The following is a 19813-nucleotide window of genomic DNA, read 5'->3' as shown; positions in this document are numbered from 1 at the left end:
GGTTTAGAGACTGGCAGGTAGATTTCGAAAGGTACATTCATAGCAAGGGGATCACATGAAAGCATTAGCTTTTTCTTGTGACTATAAGGGATTTCCTTTTTCTTTGTTCTCTTACCAGGGGAAAAGGTTTGCTTTGGGTGAGCTCCCCATTTCTCAAACATCTTTGAGAAATGAATTCTGAAGTGCATTCAACCATGTCTTCAAGACTTCCTAGTTAAAGCGTTTGAAAGGGATTGTGGGACATTGTTCTTCACCACCTTTTCTGTCTTTGGTGACTTTAGCCAATCTAGGATTTTGAAATACTTCCTAGGGCACTTCAAAAAGTGTCTTCATAAAAGCAACTTTGTAAGAGATTCCATATTTACTAAGTCAAAAAAAGAAATTCCCTTCATAAATGCTAACAGCAGAATTAGTTCAAACCCAAAAGTTTCCAGGAAAAAATTATTAAAACTTGATCCAACTTTTTTCTCCTATTTACAGCTGAAAAGTGTTAACACAACACTTTAACTACTGGTGAATTTATAAATAAAGTTTATCAATAAAGGCTTTTAAATCATTAGGCGAAAAAAAAAAACCCCTTATATCTGTAGTAGTAGTGCCCAAGGCATGAGTAGCAGAGAAAGTACAAGGAAGAAAAATAAGGTCTAGCATAAGATCTCTCCTCACTTTTCTGCTTTTCAGGTCACTGAGCACACACACACACTCACACACTTATAGGATCAGTTAGCTTATCTGTCAAACTGATGGATTAAAGTGAGACAGCTTTAAAAATCATCTAGTCCTTTCCCTCCATTTTACAAAAGAGGAAATTGAGACTCAATTTCTTGTGACTTGATTAGGGTCATTCGCGAGGAACAAGTAAGAAAACTTTCACATCATAACCTTTACCATTTTCACTCAATTGAAGGTTAAACTTCAATTAAATATTCTGATGTCTAAAATACTGCTTTCCCAAATTAGTATAAAAAAACATATGTGTAGAATCTATGGAGTTTATTGAAAGTGCGGTCTGTATAACCAGATAGACTCAGATTCGAATCCTAGATTGAAATCATAATCCCAGCAACTAACCAACCACATGATCTTGCATGCATGTCTATAGCTCGATTTCACTACCTATAAAATCATGAAAAACAATGCCTAACCCAAAGACTACGATGAGGGAGTAAATAAGATCCTGTGGATGAGGTGCCTAGTACGTCCTGTAGTGTATGTGTATTAGTCACTCAATCGTTTCCGACTCTTTGTGACCCCATGGGGTGTAGCCCATCAGGCTCCTCTGTCCATGGAATTTTCCAGGTAAGAATACTGGAGTGGGTTGCCATTTCCTTCTCAAGGGTATCTTCCCAATCCTGGGATCAAACCCAGGTCTCCTGCATTGCAGACAGACTCTTTATGGTCTGAGCCACCAGGGAATCCCAGGTTTCCTGGTCCTGGAGTAGGTAGCCAATATTGTATTTTAAGTTTCAGGTGAGGAATGCGTATATTTACCTTATTATTTGGCTTTGACCCTGAGACTTATGACTACGATTGTTAAACTATAACTCAATTAAATAACTTAAAATGTAATTATCACATCTATAAAAATTATTTCTGGTGCTCAGCTTGTGGCAGGTATATTGTGATGGTTCAGAAAGAACCTATCATTCTGTCCCTGTCCTGAAAAAGAAGCAAATACACATGAAATCAACCTTGAGCCATGAAAGCCTCAATGTGATCAAATGCTCAGTTGTATTGAACAGTCTTAAAGTGCTAAGAGAAAAAAAGAGAGCGAGATATTGGTGAGGCTTAGAATAGACATCCAGGACTGGGTGGCAGAAACATGACTGGAGATGGCAGTGAAGATGGGGGAGTTACTAGGAGGCAAAAGAAAGTAACCCCATCTGTAGGGCTCTATGTGCCTGCCATAGGGGAGAAGGACGGGTCAAAAACTGAGCATGATATACTCCAAACGCATCCATTTAATTTCTCATTCACATAACACTGTATTGTCACTTGACCCAGTTTTGAAGCAACTGAATGTTGCTGATGCTGCTGCTGCTAAGTCGCTTCAGTCGTGTCCAACTCTGTGTGACCGCATAGACAGCAGCCCAACCAGGCTCCCCCATCCCTGGGATTCTCCAGGCAAGAACACTGGAGTGGGTTGCCATTTCCTTCTCCAATGCATGAAAGTGAAAAGTGAAAGTGAAGTCGCTCAGTCGTGTCCTACTCTTAACGACCCCATGGACTGCAGCCTACCAGGCTCCTCCGTCCATGGGATTTTCCAGGCAAGAATATTGGAGTGGGTTGCCATTACCTTCTCCGAACTGAATGTTGACATTGTTTTTTATCAAGACAGGAAGGGTGAGTACTGGGCTCAAAATAGCCAGATCTGGAATTAGTACTCACAACTCTAGACCATATTTCTCATTACTTTAGCATTACTTCTTAATCATGTTCTTTAGACCATATTTCACACTTAAATTTCACCTTTTAAAGTAGAAATTGATTTCCTATTTAGATTTTCCCAGAAAACTTTGTATCGAAGCCTCAAAATGCAAGATTCTGGTCCCACCTCTGCCATTAACCATCTGCATAGCTAAGAATGACCCACCTAGACACCAGGTGAATTGCTGCAAGGAGTGGCTCCTCCTGGGTCTGAAATTTCACAGATCCACCAGGGACTTAGCTGATTGGAGGACAGCAGAGTAACATCCAGTGTACATCGTACAGCCTGAATTTCTGACTTCCGTTCTATACAATCTCGCTAAAACTGGCCAAAATTCTCAGCCAGTATTATTTCTTTCTACCCCTTAAAAATTGAGTTCAAGAATGGATAGGAAGAATTCACTTTATGGCTCTGTTGATAAATATCCTAAATCTGAATGTTAGCTCTCTGATTATTTTCTTGCCCCCGATAGGTATCATCAGGTTCTGCCAGTAATAAAACCCAGAGATAGGCTGACAATAGTACTTTAAGACATAGCAGGAAGAGAGAAGAGCCATCGTTAGAGAAAATGAGGGAGGGATTTTAATTCTCTCTCAGGGCAGTGATGGGGCTTGAGAAGAAAGGATAGAGCTCGTCCATGCTGGTGAGGGCCAATGCAGACTTGACACTTAACGGTAAAGCATTCGGACTCAGTGGGAGAAGAGGGTGGGATGATCTGAGAAAATAGCATTGAAACATATACATTACCATATATAAAATAGTCAGTGGGAGTATGATGTATGACACAGGGCACCCAAAGCCAGTGCTCTGTGACAACCCCAAATAGGGTGAGAAGGGAGGTGGGGGTGGGGGTTCAGGATGGAGGTGACAGATGTATGCCTGTGGCTGATTCATATTGATGTGTGGCAAAAATCATCACAATATTGTAAAGTGATTGTCCTCCAATTAAAATAAATAAATAAATAAATACTTTAAAAAAAAAAAGCCAAGAGCACCCTCCACCCCCAACTAACTGAAGTTTAGTTATCACCGTGGGATATTTAATTTTGGGGGAGGAAAGTCTTAGCAGATATTGTGTGTGCCTGTGCTCAGTCACTTCAGACTCTGTGCAACTCTATGGACGGTAGCCCAACAGGCTCCTCTGTCCATGGGGCTTCTCCAGGCAAGAATACTGGGGTGGGTTGCCATACCGTCCTCCAGGGAATCTTCCCGACTCAGGGATGCAACCCTAGTCTCTTGTCTCCTGCATTGGCAGATGGGTTCTTTACCACTAGCACCACCTGGGAAGCGGGCATTAAACACATTTAATTCAGAGCCAGGTTCCAGTCTGGAGCCTCGAGGGCCAGGAGTTGTGTAAAAACTTGCCCTTGGCCGAGGCTGGTCATCTGAAGTGCTTTGAGCCAGGACAAGTCCACAGCCTTTCAGGACTCATCTCTGGCCGAGGACTGCCCAGTGCGGCAGCGGCCAGGTCCAACTGATGCTGTCCAGGCGTCGCCCCAGGGGAAAGGTTGCTGCGCGGTCGCTAGGGACGGGAGGAGTCTGGTGGTGATTGATGGGGAAGGGACGAATGAATAAAAGTACTTGTCTAGGGACAGCAAGGATCCCGAGCAAACTGCGGAGGCTACACGGTCAGGCGTTCCCTTGGCGTTTCGTCAGAGCCAGACCCTCCCGCTGCTGAAGGGAGGCGCGCTCTGCTCCCGGGAGGCCGGGAGGGAACCCAGCCGCGCGCCGGGGGAAGGAGGTCTCAGCCTGGTGCGTCCGGACCGAGAGGTAACCGTTCTGCTTGGTGTTTAATTCAAATCTGTGATTGAACCTTATCCTGGGGCTTCAGTTTGGATTACTTGTTAGGTTTCTTTCTTTCTTTTTTTTTTTTTTTTTAAGTGTAGCTACAGCAGATTAAAATGGGATTGAAGTGAAGGTGAGGGCTTGAGTGTTTGAAGTCACTCAGAGGGGATAGAAACTTCCGAGTTAATCCAGATGTAGACTCTTCCAATCAGACCGAGTGGAGATGTCCGGGAGATTTTCCGAGTCAGCCGGCGCAGTCCGGGGGGGGGGGGGGCGGTTTGCGGAGGAGCCTGACCACAGGCAGCTGGGAAGGAAGGGGTCTGAGAGTCCAGACACGCTGCATCCGAGGTTGCTGTGGAGTCAAATGCAGAGACCGGCGATGCCCTTGATTTCTAGGTGCCTTGGTTTCCCCCGTCCCCGCGCGCCCTTGGCCGGAAAGAATACTGCTCCCTCTGCGCACGCCAGGAGCTCAAAGCTTTGCTTTGGACACCCATCCTTCCCTCCCCGTCACACCCCTTCCAGGATACCCCGCCCCACTGCGAGTCATTTACCCCTCAGGGGACGCAGGAGAGGAAAAACCAGCGAAAGCCGGCTCTGGAGGGACGGTCTAGGGGTGCAGGCAAGTCCCACGCGCCAGTTTCCCACTCCAGCGCCAGCTCGAATGAATACTACTTTCGCGCGCGGAGAGTGCGGGCGCGGCTGCGCTCCGGAATAGCTGGAGCGTGCCTGGGGACGCTGACCCGGGTGTCTTGTCTTCCTTCCCTTGCTGGTCTCTAGACTCGGAAAGCTGAGGAACGGCCACCCGACTCCCTCTGGAGCAGGCAGCAGCATGCAGCCGCTGCCCAGCTTATGCGGACGCGCCCTGGTGGCGCTGATCCTTGCCTGCGGCGTGGCGGGGATCCAAGCTGAAGAGAGGGAATTCCCGCCAGCCAGGGCCACTCAGCCACTTCTGGGGACCGGAGAGATGATGGAGACCCCGACTGAGACCTCCTGGCCCTGGAGGTCCAACGCCAGCGAGCCGCGATCGTCCGCAACACCGCAGATGCCTAGAGGGGGAAGGATGGCGGGAATCTCACCGCGCACCCCACCCCCGTGCGATGGACCCATAGAGATCAAGGAGACTTTCAAGTACATCAACACGGTGGTGTCCTGCTTAGTGTTCGTGCTGGGCATCATCGGAAACTCCACGCTGCTGAGAATCATTTACAAGAACAAGTGCATGCGAAACGGTCCAAATATCTTGATAGCCAGCCTGGCTCTCGGAGACCTGCTGCACATTATCATTGATATCCCCATCAATACCTACAAGGTAAGGGGTGCCTGCTAGGATTGGGATGGGAGGGCGCACCCTTAGGACCAGGAAGGTGGGAAAGTCTTTGCAGGGAGGTTCCTCAAGAAGAGCCATCCCCCCAACTCCCCCACCTCCACACTCAGGCCCCACACCCCACGCTTCCCCCATACTTCCAATAATCATTGGAACCAAACACCCTTCTGGTTTCACTAGCCCCCTCCAAAGCCTAGAAAAAGCATAGTCCCCAGACCAGCAGCCTAAATATAACTTGGGAACTTGTTAGAAATGTATTTTAACAAGCCCTCCAGGTAAAGTTTGAAAGGCACTGGTCTTGAAGGACCTTGTCCCTAAATTCAGCTCACAAAGGTATATTCTCTCTGCTCAGAGATTGATGGACCATGGACTGGCAGATTGTTATCACCTGAAAGCTTGTTAGAGCTCCAGGTCCACCCCAGATTTATTAAATCAGAACCTGCATCTTAAAATACCTATGTGATTCATATGCATACTAACCTTGGGAAGCGAATAGGTTTTTAGAAAACAAATGGCCTAGGAGAAAGAGAGCCAGACAGGTGAGTGGGAAAACACAGTTCATCTGCTGTGACTGACTGTATTGTATCTAGTCTTTACTGAATGCCTATGATGGGCCAAGCATGGGGATAAATGCGTTACTTTCCTTTCCTCCTTCCGACAACCTATGAGTAGATATGACTCCATTTTATCAATGATACGATGCTCAAGGTCTCACAAGCAGTAAGTGATGGAGCTGAGGAAAATCAGGCCCAATCTGTCAGGTTCCACAGTGCAAACTGCACCCCATCAATTACTTTGTGGACAAGACCAAGAACACTCAATTTCAGTCTGTCACAGTTTCAGTAGCTAACATCATTGTGTTGATTACCACTGGCATCAGATGAAATGGGCATGAAGAGCTAGGGCATGACACAAACACCGACATGATTTGACTCTCGCTTACTTTGAAACTCTGAACACATCCCAGCATCTCTGGACCTCAGTGTCCTCAACTCTACAGTAAGCTGCTAGTACCCACCAACTGGAATTTTGTGGCATTGAGAAAACAGCCTAAGGGAAAAAGAGATGGAATATTTTAAAGGACTATGCAAATATGTAAAACTCTGCATCTCCATCATAATCAGCAATAGAAAGTCACCCATAAACACAGAACCAAATGTGTGAGGGACTCGGAATGTACTTTGGGGATTTGCCTAAAGCTAGTTCTGGGCTCAGTACAAGGGGGGAAAAAGGCATGTAGGGTTAGGAAAGGGTTGTGGGGAGTTCTTGGAGCTTTGTGACAGAAGTTACCAGATAGGATGCTTTTAAGTTGCCTTTTAGGAATCTCTGGAAATCCTAATCCAAAATGTCATACATTAAGGAATTCTATAGATTTTTAAGATTTAGAGATAGTGTTTGGATTAGGAGCCAGGTCCTAGAAAGAACACTCCCAGAAATGAGGGATAAATAGATGAAATCCTAATTTCTTGCATGACTACCAGCTCTGATGAACTCCAAGGATTTTCTGGGAGAAGCACGGGCTGAAATGTGTCCCTTACATGCAGTCCCATCTCCATTAGAACCAAAAATACCCCATTTTAGGAGTCCTACAGACCAAGTCTTACTGTTCCAATGTGGCAGAGGCATTCCTCAAACCTGACTTAAGAAACTTTAGAGTACAAAGTGTTGTGAAAAACTTTAAAATAAGTGATTTTTTATTGTTGTTCATTCGCTAAGTCGTGTCCAACTCTTTGTGACCCCATGGACTGCAGCACACCAGGCTCCCCTGTCCTTTACCATCTCCTGAAGTTTGTTCAAACTCATGTCCATTGAGTCAGTGATGCTCTCCAACTCTCTCATCCTCTGTTGCCCCATTCTCTCCCTGACCTCAATCTTTCCCAGCATCATAAGATCCTTCTGAAAAGGGAGATTACATCTAGTTTTGCTAGTTTTGTGAAAGATCTGTTAAGGAAGGTGCCAGGAAACCCCATGTGGTGAGCCCACTTAGATATCCTCCTAACTCCTAAGTCAGCCGGCAGGTGAAATCCTGTAGGAAAGGTAGGATTGAGGGCACCAGATGTAAATCAGCTCTTCTAGGACCATCTTACTTTCTCTGCCTGGCCAAATTATTACATTCAATAAGCCAGAGAGGAGCCTGTTCCCTCAGGGGCACACAGGTTTTCCTTCCCTTTCAAATTCTTTTATGATTTCCCTAGGAAGTTACATTCTTTTCCCTGAAACCATTAAGTCTGTTCAACCTGTGTTTCTGTTTCTGAAATAAACAAACTAATGAGTCATTACAAATCTGGCCCTGTAGTCATCCTTACTACCTATGAACAAATCCATCACCTAGAATTAGGTCCTGTTGCTAGGTTTGCCATCACTGAATCCTACATAGTGGCCTTTGGTTTATGTTTATAATATGCATAAATATATGTCACTTGAGACATAATGTAATAATAATGGTTACCATTTATTATGCACTGTGTACTTGGTTTTGTTCATTTCAATCACTACAAGAAAGCTTATGGAGGGAGTATTGTTATCACCCCTGTTTGATGGGGAAATTGCATTTTCAAGAGATGAAGAGGTAACTTGCTTGATGATGTCACACCACGAGAAAGTGATGAAACTAGGGCTTGAACCCAGGCCTTCTGGCCCTAGAACCCATGGTCCTCCCACCCTGCACAGATTGAGCTGCTCACAGCATGATCTCCTCCAACCTGGGATATTGTTAGGACCTCGCTGGAGTATAATGGTGCAATTGTGTGATACACTACCACACAGTAGGCTACTTGGGAAGCATTTTCAGTTTTAACTTTGTCATCTGAAGATTTCTATCTCCTGAAATTCCCCTCAGATGATCTATAATGTATAACATTGATAATACCACTGTTTGTTATTCTAAAGTCTTTATTTACAAAAACACCTAATCTAGGACTAGTTAAAAGCCATTTATTTCTTTAAATAATTGTGTCACTATATAAGGAATTTTAAAAAATGCATTTAGAATTTCACAGTAGTCAAGTATTATACTTCACACAAAGGAACTTAAGTGAATTATGAGTGTCATTTAAATTTAGCCTAAAGTGGGGTACTCTAGTGACTTCTAATTTTGTTTTTGTGGGGTGTTACTAGTCTCTTGAAAATCCAGTTAATTATGTTATATGCCATATAAATTAATATATAAATAGATAATTTATGTATGAAAGAAAAAGTGTTAGTCACTCAGTCTTGTCCAACTCTTTGTGACCCCATGCCCACCAGGATGGAATTCTCCTGACAAGAATACTGGAGTGGGTAGCCCTTTCCTTCTTCAGGGGATCTTTCCAACCCAGGGATCTAACCTGAGTCTCTCGCATTGCGGGTGGATTCTATACCATCTGAGCATTATAATTAATACATAATATAATATACATTCACAATTTCTGAGGGTTCATAGAATACTGCAACTCATCTATTGGTTTACCCAGGGTATAGAAACTTCAACATGAATTTGTAACTTTAATCTGGAGTTCAGTAATTCTAGAGCTCAATAAAGTTGACAAAACACAAAATTTCACAGATTTGGCTGAAAGCCATGCTCCTTGATGCAGCTGTAGAAATGAGATGGGACTTCTCAGGGAGGCACTACTCTGAGCGCTGGCAAACCTCAGGGCATGTGTCTCCTCTGCCTCAACTCCTTCAAGAAACTGTTCTCTGGAAACTTCTAGACAGAGTCAGTCCTCTTACCAGGGCTCCTATGTCAGGGAGGAAAATCCTGATTGACAGAGGTTGTGGGAGACTCAGCAAACTGAAGTTTGAAAGGGGCTTCAGATAGGCATGTAAGCATGCTGGAAATAAAAGCTTACTTCTCCTCAGCAGCACGCACTGGGGCTGTCATTGTCTTACATAAGAGCATCTAGATGAAAATGAAAAGCAAGCATCCAAAGAGGATCTTTAAAAATATATAAGTACATGTGTATATGGGCTTGCCCAGTGGCTCAGCGGTAAAGAATCCTCCTGCCAGTGCAGGAGACACAGGAGATGTGAGTTCGATCCCTGAATCCGTTGGAAGAAGGCATGGCAACCTACTCCAGTATTCTTGCTGGGAAAATCCCATGGACAGAGGAACCTGCCAGGTTACCGTCACTGGGGTGGCAAAGAGTAGGACAGGGCTGAAGCGACTGAGCACACAAACATGCACATATATGTATATACATATTCATATATAAATACATTAAATGTTATAAGAATGTATAGATAAGCAGATAGGTGAATATCATTGGTCACAGTACCTGGTACAAAGTAACCAAGTAATAAATGTTACTAGAATGTGTGAGAGAGTGTGTGTGAATAAGAATGGAAATTGTTTTGTTTTTCAGCTTTTGCCATTATAAACATGACTACAAATAAGTTTTTTGTATGGCTTTGTATGTATGTGTGACTATAGTTGAAGGATAAACTTCTAGAATTAGAATTATTGAATCAAAGGATATGTGCCTTTGTAATTTTGATCGACATTGCTATACTGTCCCCCAAAGTTATTGTTGTACTCTTAGTTTGAATCACGAGTTTATGTAAGATGTTACAAAGCTATACAAAGATGTTATTTGTAGTTATGCTTATAATGGCAAAAGCTAAAAAAAAAAAAAAACAGTTTCCATTCTTATTCACACAAACACTCATACACATTTTAATAACACTTATTGGTTACATTGGTTACATTTATTGGTATTACTTGGTTACATTGTACCAGGTACTGTAACCAGTGATATTCACCTCTCTACTTATCTATACATTTTTATAACATTTAATATATTTACATATTAATATGTATATACATATATACTTACATATTTTTAAACATCCTCTCTGGATGCTTGCATTTCACTTTTCATCTGTATGCTCTTATGTAATACAGTGACAACCCCAGTGTGTGTTGCTGAGAAGGAGAAATAAGCTTTTATTTCCAGCATTTCACATGATTATCTGAAACCCTTTTAGAGCTTCACTTTGCTGAGTCTCCAGCAACATCTGTCTATTAGGATTTCCTCCCTGACTCAGAAGCCCTGGTGAGAGCCCTGGTCAGAAGACCTCTATATATGGGCTTCCCTGGTGGCTCAGACATTAAAAGAATCTGCTTGCAACGCAGGAGACCCCGGTTCAATCCCTGGGTTGAGAAGATCCCCTGGAGAAAGGAAAGGCTACCCACTCCAGTATTCTGGCCTGGAGAATTCCATTGAGTGTATAGTCCATGGAGTCACAAAGAGTAGGATGAGACTGAGCAACTTTCACTTTCATATATATATGAAAAGTTAAAAGTGAAAGTGCTAGTTGCTTAGACAAGTCTGACTCTTTGCGACCCCATGGACTGCAGCCTGCCAGGCTCCTCTGTCCATGGGATTATCCAGGCAAGAATACTGGAGTGGGTAGCCATTCCCTTCTCCAGGGGATCTTTCCAACCCAGAGATTGAACCCAGGTCTCCCACATTGCAGGCAGATTCTTTACCAGCTGAGCCACAAGGGAAGCCCTCATATATATACACACATATACATACATATATAATACATATACATGTATCAATGTCTGTCTCTAATATATAACATGAATCACTAGGCCAGTATTTATATGGGCTATGTATGTACTGACCCAAAAACTAGTGTTTAAGTATCTGATGGGAGTGTGAATCTCTCCTTATTCACAAACTACTTATTGTGTCCTTCTTGTAAGGCTAAAATGAATGAAATAATCTAGATGTTTGTTGCCTATAGAATCCTGGAGTAGCACCAATGTCAAAGTTGCGTAGGAAGAGCTGAGTGTACTTATAGATGCTGTGAAGTTTTATGTGTTGCTAGTGATTGGTTGATTAGTTGGTTTGCTTGGTTTGGATTAGCAGTGATATTTTAAAAAAACCTTGAATGCAGGTTGAAGTTAAAATTTCTTCAACTTTTCTTAATATCTCAAGAAGTTAAAAATGCTTGAGCAAATATTGAACTTTTAAATTGTAACAAATTCACTCTCTTTGTGCTGTAGTTACATGGATAACTGAGTTAATATACATAGTTAACATAAATATAGTAAATAACAGAAATATAGTTTCCTCTATGTGTAAGCAAATTGCATTTAGTATCTTCCTAGGTGGCCCTACTGATAAAGAGTCAAAAGGTATGAGACTCAGTTTCGATCCCCAGGTCAGAAGATCCCTGGAGAAGGAAATGGCAAACTGCTCCAGTATTCTTACCTGGAAAATTCCAAGGACTTTTTTTTCCCTGGTGGGCTACAGTCAAAGAGTCAGGCACAACAGAGCTCACACACACACACACAAATTGCGTTTGAAAACAAATCTCCTTGTAAACTGATGACAGATATCTACATGGACATTATTTTGATAAGGATCCAAGTATCATCAGATGTCTAGTGGCAGTGGAGAGCTTTCTAAAAATTAAACTGGTGACCTGTTTGGAGTGTTCTAGATGGTTTTATTGTTAAGATTTTGGAGGCCACTGTTGGAGGCAAAGAAGCTGCCTTCATAGGTCTGAGAGGCAAAAACTACTGATCTTTAACATTTAACTACTTCAGGTGGAATACACGTAACATTAAAATGCTGGTATGTCAAACTGGGAATTGCTTCACTGAACCCTCAAATGAGTTTTGAGTGAAATGACCTTGTAGTGACCTTGTCAGATAGTCAGGCTTTCCTGCTTGTGACACAATCAAAGCTATATTTCAATCAAAATCACCTGTCTCACTTTCCAATCTTAGACTACTTCTAGCACTTAACAAGTCTGTGTATGATTAACTAGTTTCATAATTAGAAGTACAAGTGAACAGAACACCATCAAATTTAACTTTCAAAGTTATACTTCTCTGATTAGTAAATGGAAGTTTATGTGTATAGAGCAACCCAAGAAGTAAAGGTATCGTGGAGTTGTTGTTGGTGTCGTTGTTTAGTTGCTGAGTCATGACTCTTTTGCAACCCCCAGGACTGCAGGCCACCAGGCTTCTCATTCCAGGGGATTTCCCAGGCAAGAATACTGGAGTGGGCTGCCATTTCCTTCTCCAGTGGATCTTCCCGACTCAGGGATTGAACCAGTGTGTCTTGCATTGGCAGGTGGATTCTTTACTGCTGATCCACCAGGGAAGCCCCTGTCATTGAGTACGTGAGTCTAATTTTGCCCAAGATAACAATACTATTCATATGTCCAGTTAAGTAACTGTGATATTTTAGTGACATTTTAGTAATATCTGGAGATACGTTAGGGTTCACTGGTGGTTTAGCAGTAAAGAATCCACCTGCTAATGCAAGAGATACAAGCTCTATCCCTGGGTCAGGAAGATCCTCTGGAGGTAGAAATGGCAAGCCATGCCAGTATTCTTTCCTGGAAAATTCCGCGTACAGAGGAGCCTGGCAGGCTATAGTCCATGAGGTCGCAAAGAGTCAGACGCAACTGAGCACACAGAGATATGTTAGTAGAAGAAGCATTTTGTACCCAGAACAGAACCTAGATACTTTTGAGATTCATTTATTTACAGCAAAAAAAAAAAAAAAAAAATTTTAAGGATCACAAATTAATCATATTTGAAGCAGTAACATTTTAAAAGTATTAATAAAGAGTAAGACTATTCGTTTTGAATGACCTTGAGTCAATTAATAAATGTAACTAACACTCCAATACCCTGTAACAGTCAACTGTAGACAAATGCTTGTTGACAGACATTCTACTCATATTTTTGTAACTGTCCAAATGAAAAAGAAAAGGGAGATTTTTGTTCTTTTTTCTACATATATGAGGCTATTGGCCATCGCGGAATAAGAGGTCGATAGCAGATGTCAAATAACGCAGAAACTCAAGACTTCCTAGTTCTGATTCACTGCTTCGCATTTTGCCCACGGATGCCTGTGACAAAATGATTGGCAAACTCTTGGCCATGGACAATGTAAGTTTTCCCGGGGTTAACACTATGATTCTTCTTGTGTTTGCTTTTGATCTGTCACTCCATGAATCTAAGGCTCTTAAAATGTTAAGGCAATGTCTCTTTCAACATGGTAAGGCTTGTCTATCAAAGGCTTTACATTTTTTTCTTTGCTCATTTTAAACGAATTGTTCAAGACTGAAGGTATTTCCATAGTTGTACAAGAGGGTGATACACCCAAGACCATGTTGTTTCGAAGCTAGGGAGCCAGGGTCCTCATTCTCTAAAGAAAACCAAATAAGGTTTCCACCGTGTAGCTAATATGCAATGTTTGATGATTTTTAGAGAAACATGCCTAATACTAATCAATGATTAGGTGCTTTCAAGGGTGTTGACAGATATAGCCTGAGCTGAAATACGATTCTAGATATAATTTATGATGTGAAGCACTTTCTTTGAGGACTTCGCAAAGTTAAGAAGAGGTTGGTTATTTCTGGGAGATAGCTGAGCATGGTATATGGATGTACCTTAGCCAAAAAATTCTCTAATTTTAGACTTTTTTTTCTTTTTAATGTTTTTATTTTAGAGATTTATTATTTCTCTTTCCTAAAAGATCCTCTGGCAAAAATGTAAAGAAATAAGAAAATAGCCAAAATGTGGTGGTAGAAAGAAGAGAGAATGAGGATTGTTCTTGAGTCAGAAATTATTAGCAGGGACTTCCCTGGGGGTCCAGTGGTTGAGACTTTGCCTTCCAGTGCAGAAGGTATGGGTTCAATCCCTGGTCGGGGGCTAAGATTTCACACTCCTCGCAGCCAAAAATCCAAAACATAAAACAGAAGCAATGTTGTAACAAATTTAATAAATATTTTAAAAATGGTCCACATCAAAAAAAGAAAGAAATATGTCAGCAAAGTTGACTGAGGCATTTTGTCCCCAAGATTCCTGTCCAGACATACTCGTGCCATCTCCTTCTTGTGTTTCTACTTCTCTCCTCCTTAGCTTCATTTTACTTTCCAGAAAGGAGGAACCCAATTCTCTGGGTGTTTAGGTTCTGTATATCTCCTTCCCCCTCACACAGTGTTTTTAAATTATATTGAAGAGCTTTTGACTTCCATAGTAATCAAATGTTTGCTAAGCACAGATTATTCCATAAACCATTCTCCAGATAGAATTAGGTTTAAGTAAGACATGAAATGACTTAATAAGATTTGTTGAATTTATTAAGTTTGAGAGTCACTTTCTGAGCCATGAGATCATCAGGTTATAATTCTTTAGTTTCTTCAGATTTCACAGTGATCTTAGAAGATTCAGCTCAGAGAAGTGAATCTGACCATAAAGCTAGATTTGTGAATAGCATTTCTTAATGCTCTTAGTTGAATCTTTTCAACATATGTGACATGTCAGTGAAAGCTTTTAAGTACAAATTGAGGATAAGTTTTTAGGTTCAGTTAATAGAAGAGTAGCCATCCAGTTATTTATTGGCCTGTTACAGATGTGGAAATAAATTTCATTGTAACCTGAGAAGGGATATATATTTAAGGTGAAGTTAATTTACTCTGAAGACATATTTATTTTTTATCTTTTTTTTCTGTCTCTTTGCTTCTCTTAGAGCTTTTGTTTCCAGAAACTTAACTCATTTTAATGGAGTCATTCATCTATTTCAGCCAGTCCTAGGCATCTTTTCAGAGAGGTGGAAAGCCCTTTCTTTGCTGTAGTGCACACAACAGATTCCTAGGGACAGGGTCTCTGTCTCACACAACTCCAGGGGGTGCTGTTCATACTATAGTCTATTTAAATGGCATCTCTGGCCTATTCTTTAAGTGATTAAGTGCATTTTAATGGATGTAAGATGGAACTTGTAATTGATATTTGTCCCCAGGGCACAAGTACCATGTATGTCAAGAAAATACTTTCTGCGCACTTGACCTACAGCTTAAACTCTCACTGTATTTTTTTTAATTAAATTTATTTATTTTTAATTGAAGGATAATTGCTTTACAATATTGTGTTGGTACTCACCAAACATCAACACGAATCAGCCATAGGTATACCTATGTACCTTCCCTCTTGAACCTTCCTCCCACCTCCCTCCCCATCCCACCCTTCTAGGTTGTCACAGAGCTCCAGTTTGAATTAAAGGAAAAAAAAAGAAAGGGAGATCGACGGGACATGGGAAATCCTTGAATGAGAGTGTCTTATCTTATTAAAACGCCAGTTCAAATGCAGAAAAACTCTTATCTGCCACAGGAAACAGAGATAAAAGCAGAAGAATACACCCTTCCCCAAACTTTGAAACACAACGACTCCATTATTTCCTTCTTTTGACTCTGACTGTAACAATATTTCTATAATATCATTCATTTGAAAGAAATGTTCACAGTTCATCACCAGATGGAACAGATAGCAATCTGACAAAGTAACCCTGGTTGTTACTTTTAATGCGTTGCTCACCCACCTTCCTAAAAGCATCTCTGTGCTTGCCGCATTCATCTCCACCACCTTTACAAATAACACACCTCATAGAATCCCATCAGATAATGAGAAATAGTGGGTTCTGTTCTATGTCAGTCATTTCCCTGACAGATTTGAGGAGGAGAGAGAGAGGGGAGGGGAGGAATTTTGCTTTCCACTTTTTCCTGTCTGCTTGGCAAGCGGAACTCCCAGAGAAGAGCCAACGCCTCATTTCCGGAGGCCCTGGCTTTATGTGTCGAGAAGACTTGATCATCCTGGAATAGACAGTACAAAATCAATCAGTCAGTAGAAAGCGCAGTCATCTCAATACTCAGAAGAATTTGTTTCAAATATGGGAACTGAAAAACTCATGACAAGTCTTAATACAAGATGCCTGTCTGATGATCAAATTCATTAATTCATCCATGAACTCATTCATTCACCATTAAGAGCCAACTCACTAGAAATGACCCTGATGCTGGGAAAGATTGAAGGCAGGAGGAGGGGATGACAGAGGATGAGATGGTTGGGTGGCTTCACTGACTCAATGGATGTCAGTTTGAACAAACTCCGGGAGGTGGTGAAGGACAGGGAAGCCTGGCATGCTGCAGTCCATGGGGTCACAAAGAGTCAGACTTTACTTAACGACTGAACAACAACAACATTTAATAAGCAGTCACTACGTGCCAGGCACTATGCTAGCCACCAAAAATGTAGAACATTCTGAAACTAAAAAACAGTTAAAGCTTAGATTATCCTGTTAATTTTTTTGAAAAATAGAAAGGTGAATGGTGCTTATGGTTAATGAGACAATTGAACATTTGTTAGTGCAAGATGGTTAACTTTGGCATTTCCTGACCCTATGGGGCTAGATTCCATTGGGTATTAAGAGTGGTATGTATTAATAGGATTTTCTCCGTTTAATTTCTCAAGAATGTAATTTTTAATTAAAAAGAGAATTGGAAAATATAAATTTCCCCAGTTGGAAAAATTTTGTAGGACTCATTTAGCAATACCTTTAAAGAAAAGACATTGATTTTCTGTTCACACAATTTATCCTTTTGGAAATTTTTAAACTGCGTAATATAAAAATATGTATATACTATAATAGTATATAGTACATAGTACAAACTATGTACTATAAAAATAATTTTACAATATGATATGAAATTTTTTTGTATTCTGTTGCCTTTTTCTTTCTCAAACAGCTGTTTCAACATAAAGTTATGAAATCATGGGCATCTTTGAGTAGAAACCTTATAGTCAGTATGACCATGACTGTTTTCAATCTAGTGTTTATTTGTTTGTTTATTTGTGTTTATTTATACAAAAGAAATGTGCTAGCAAAGCAGTGGAAGCTTTAGGGGAAAGAGGCAAGCCTAAGGACAAGCTATCATTTGTCAAATGGACACTACATTGCTCCTAGGACCAACACTAACAAAAGCTCTTTCTCAAATGAACCATCACCATTATAAACCAGTGTCAGTAACAGGAATGTTTTCTGACTGGCTCACATTTGATAAATGGTAAGTAATATGTATTCAAACTTAATTTCAAACAAGACCCAAACATTTAAGTTACGTGACAAGGACCTAGAAACAATATTGATCCTTGACATTTTTTTTGCAATCAGAGAGATTTGATTACATGCGTGATTTGTCTTCAGTATTCAGATTTTGCCCTTAAGTTATCTAAGTGAATGATGAAAAGTGCAAATAAGAAATAAGAATGTGTTATTGTTGGGTTTAAAGCTAGACTTCCTTCTTCTTGCAACAAAAGAGAATCAGTTTCCTCTACCAAGGGGGAAACTGAATCGTTGACCTTCAGATTATAGGCATTGGGTGTCATTATTTTTGTCAAGAAATAGTGAAATAATTTCCAAGAATTATGAAAACCTCTAAGAACATTCTTTCACCAAATTTTAAAGTGGCATCTTGGTTGAGATTTATTTTTTTTAAGCTCACAGCTTTTCCTCTACTCAGGGCAAGAGATTAATGTCTTTCCATTCTTAATAAGCTCCAAGCCCTAAACTGCCAAGACAATTCTGGATGGAGGCCATTTAGACTGAGATGAGCTTCAACAGTAGGCATGGTCTATGTCACAGGAGATCAGGCTTCTTGGTGTCTCCACAAAGCCTTCTGATGAGAGAAGCAGAGGTTGCCAAAGTCTACAAAACAATAGGAATGGGCAATCCGTCCCCACCTTCTGTGGCCTCTTAGGACTGGCAGCATTCATGTCTGGATTGAAATCATGAAGGGTTTTTTGGCAGTCTCTTTTCCTTTGGAAGGGTGGATTAGAAAATTGTAATCTGTCGGTTGTGATTAGGTTTCTGACTATCTCTGTGTTGAACTTGAAGAGAATTGCTACAATTTTCAGTTTGTATTTCCCTGTCCCCTGTGATAACTTGGGTCAGAGGTTGGACTGCAGGCCTCCCAGTGGTATGAAGAGCAATCATCCAATGTCTAGTCTGAGCCAAAAGCAATAATAACCTCAAAACAGAGCCTGGATTCAACACAGAACTCATTTTCATTGGCCAGACGTCTCTCCCTTCAGTGACCGAACACTCATTCATTTTGATTCATCTGATGACTGTACCTTGTGATACTCACATTTGCATATTTAGAGATTGTTCAAGATAATAAAATACTTGAAGCTATCTGAATTTTTGGACATTAGATGAATAAAATAGCTAGGGAGTTAGAAGAAAATTTTACCCTGTATCTAGATATTTTACCATTGTTTGACACATAATTGTGGGTTTTAAAATACCAATATTGATCTAATTCTAAACATTTTTCATCTAAGATAGGCTTCTTCAAAACTTATAGATTCTATAATCAGAAATGTGAATCTATTACTTACCTAAGTGAGCATGTGTGCGCATGCTAAGTCACTTCAGTCATGTCCAACTCTTTGCAACCCTATGGACTATAGCCCTCCAGGCTCCTCTGTCCATGGGATTCTCCAGGCAAGAATATTGGAGTGGGTTGCCATGCCCTCTTCCAAGGGATCTTCCTGACCCAGGGATCAAACCCACAATCTCTTATGTCTCCTGCAATGGCAGGTGGGTCTTTTACCACAAGCACCACGCAGGAAGCCTCACTTAAGTGAGTGACCAAGGACAAATATATTCCCTGGTAGCTCAGTTGGTAAAGTATCCACTTGCAATGCAGGAGACCCCGGTTCAACTCCTGGGTCAGGAAGATCTGCTGGAGAAGGGATAGGCTACCCACTCCAGTATTCTTGGGCTTCCCTGGTGGCTCAGCTGATAAATAATCCACCTGCGATGCGGGAGACCTGGGTTCTCCTGACTCAGGGTCTCTCAGGAGGGTCAAATTATTGGTGGGGCTGCAGTCATGAGAAGGCTTGTCCAACGCTGGAGGATCTTTTCACTCACACACTTAGCAAATCAGTGCCAGCTGTTTTCAGGTGGCCTCAGTTCCTTGCCATGTTGGGCTCTTCACAGGGATCCTTGAGTCTCCTCCTTGACATGGAAACTCCCTCAAAGTGATGATCCAAGAGAGAGCAAGGAGGAAGCCATAATGCCATCTATGAACTAGTCTCAGATGTCAGGTGTCATCAGTCCCACCACATTCTATCCACTAAATGCGAATCATTAAGGTCCCCCCCCCACTTCAAGGGGAGGGAAATGAGCTTCACCTTTTGAAGGGAGGACTGTCGAAGAATTTGTGGGCATGTTTAATACTGGAGTGGGTTTCCATGCCCTTCTCCAGGGGATCGTCCTGATCCAAGGATTGAACTCAAGTCTCCTGCATTACAGGTGGATTCTTTTACCGTCTGAGCCATCAGGAAAGACCTTAAAGCCAACACAGCAAGTTAATAAACTTCTAAGTACCTCTAAGTCTTTTAACCTATTAAAATGCAGGTTATAGTAATTTACCTTATAGGATTGCTTTGGGGATTCAATGATATACCATAGGTAAATGGC

General features: G+C 41.4%; 1 protein-coding gene across 3 annotated transcripts in view; it reads left to right on the top strand.

Moving 5' to 3' along the window:
* Positions 1 to 3879: 3879 nt before the first annotated feature.
* Positions 3880 to 19813, top strand: part of EDNRB (endothelin receptor type B) — a 30534-nt gene continuing 14600 nt past the window's right edge. Inside the window, exons 1-2 of one of the 3 annotated variants that reach the window (XM_081550052.1) lie at positions 3880 to 4198; positions 4991 to 5522. In XM_081550052.1, the coding sequence (XP_081406178.1) occupies positions 5043 to 5522 (480 nt within the window). In that variant the 5' untranslated portion in view covers positions 3880 to 4198; positions 4991 to 5042. Of the gene's footprint in view, positions 4199 to 4473; positions 5523 to 19813 lie in introns of those variants that run through there. The other 2 variants (XM_081550051.1, XM_081550053.1) reach the window with 2 other exon arrangements.

Source organism: Giraffa tippelskirchi, chromosome 12 (genome assembly GCF_054371585.1).
Source record: "Giraffa tippelskirchi isolate mGirTip1 chromosome 12, T2T-mGirTip1v1.2.pri, whole genome shotgun sequence".
NCBI classification, from domain to species: domain Eukaryota; kingdom Metazoa; phylum Chordata; class Mammalia; order Artiodactyla; family Giraffidae; genus Giraffa; species Giraffa tippelskirchi.
The sequence above is the reverse complement of the archived record's forward strand: the minus strand, read 5'-3'. Positions and strand labels throughout refer to the sequence as shown.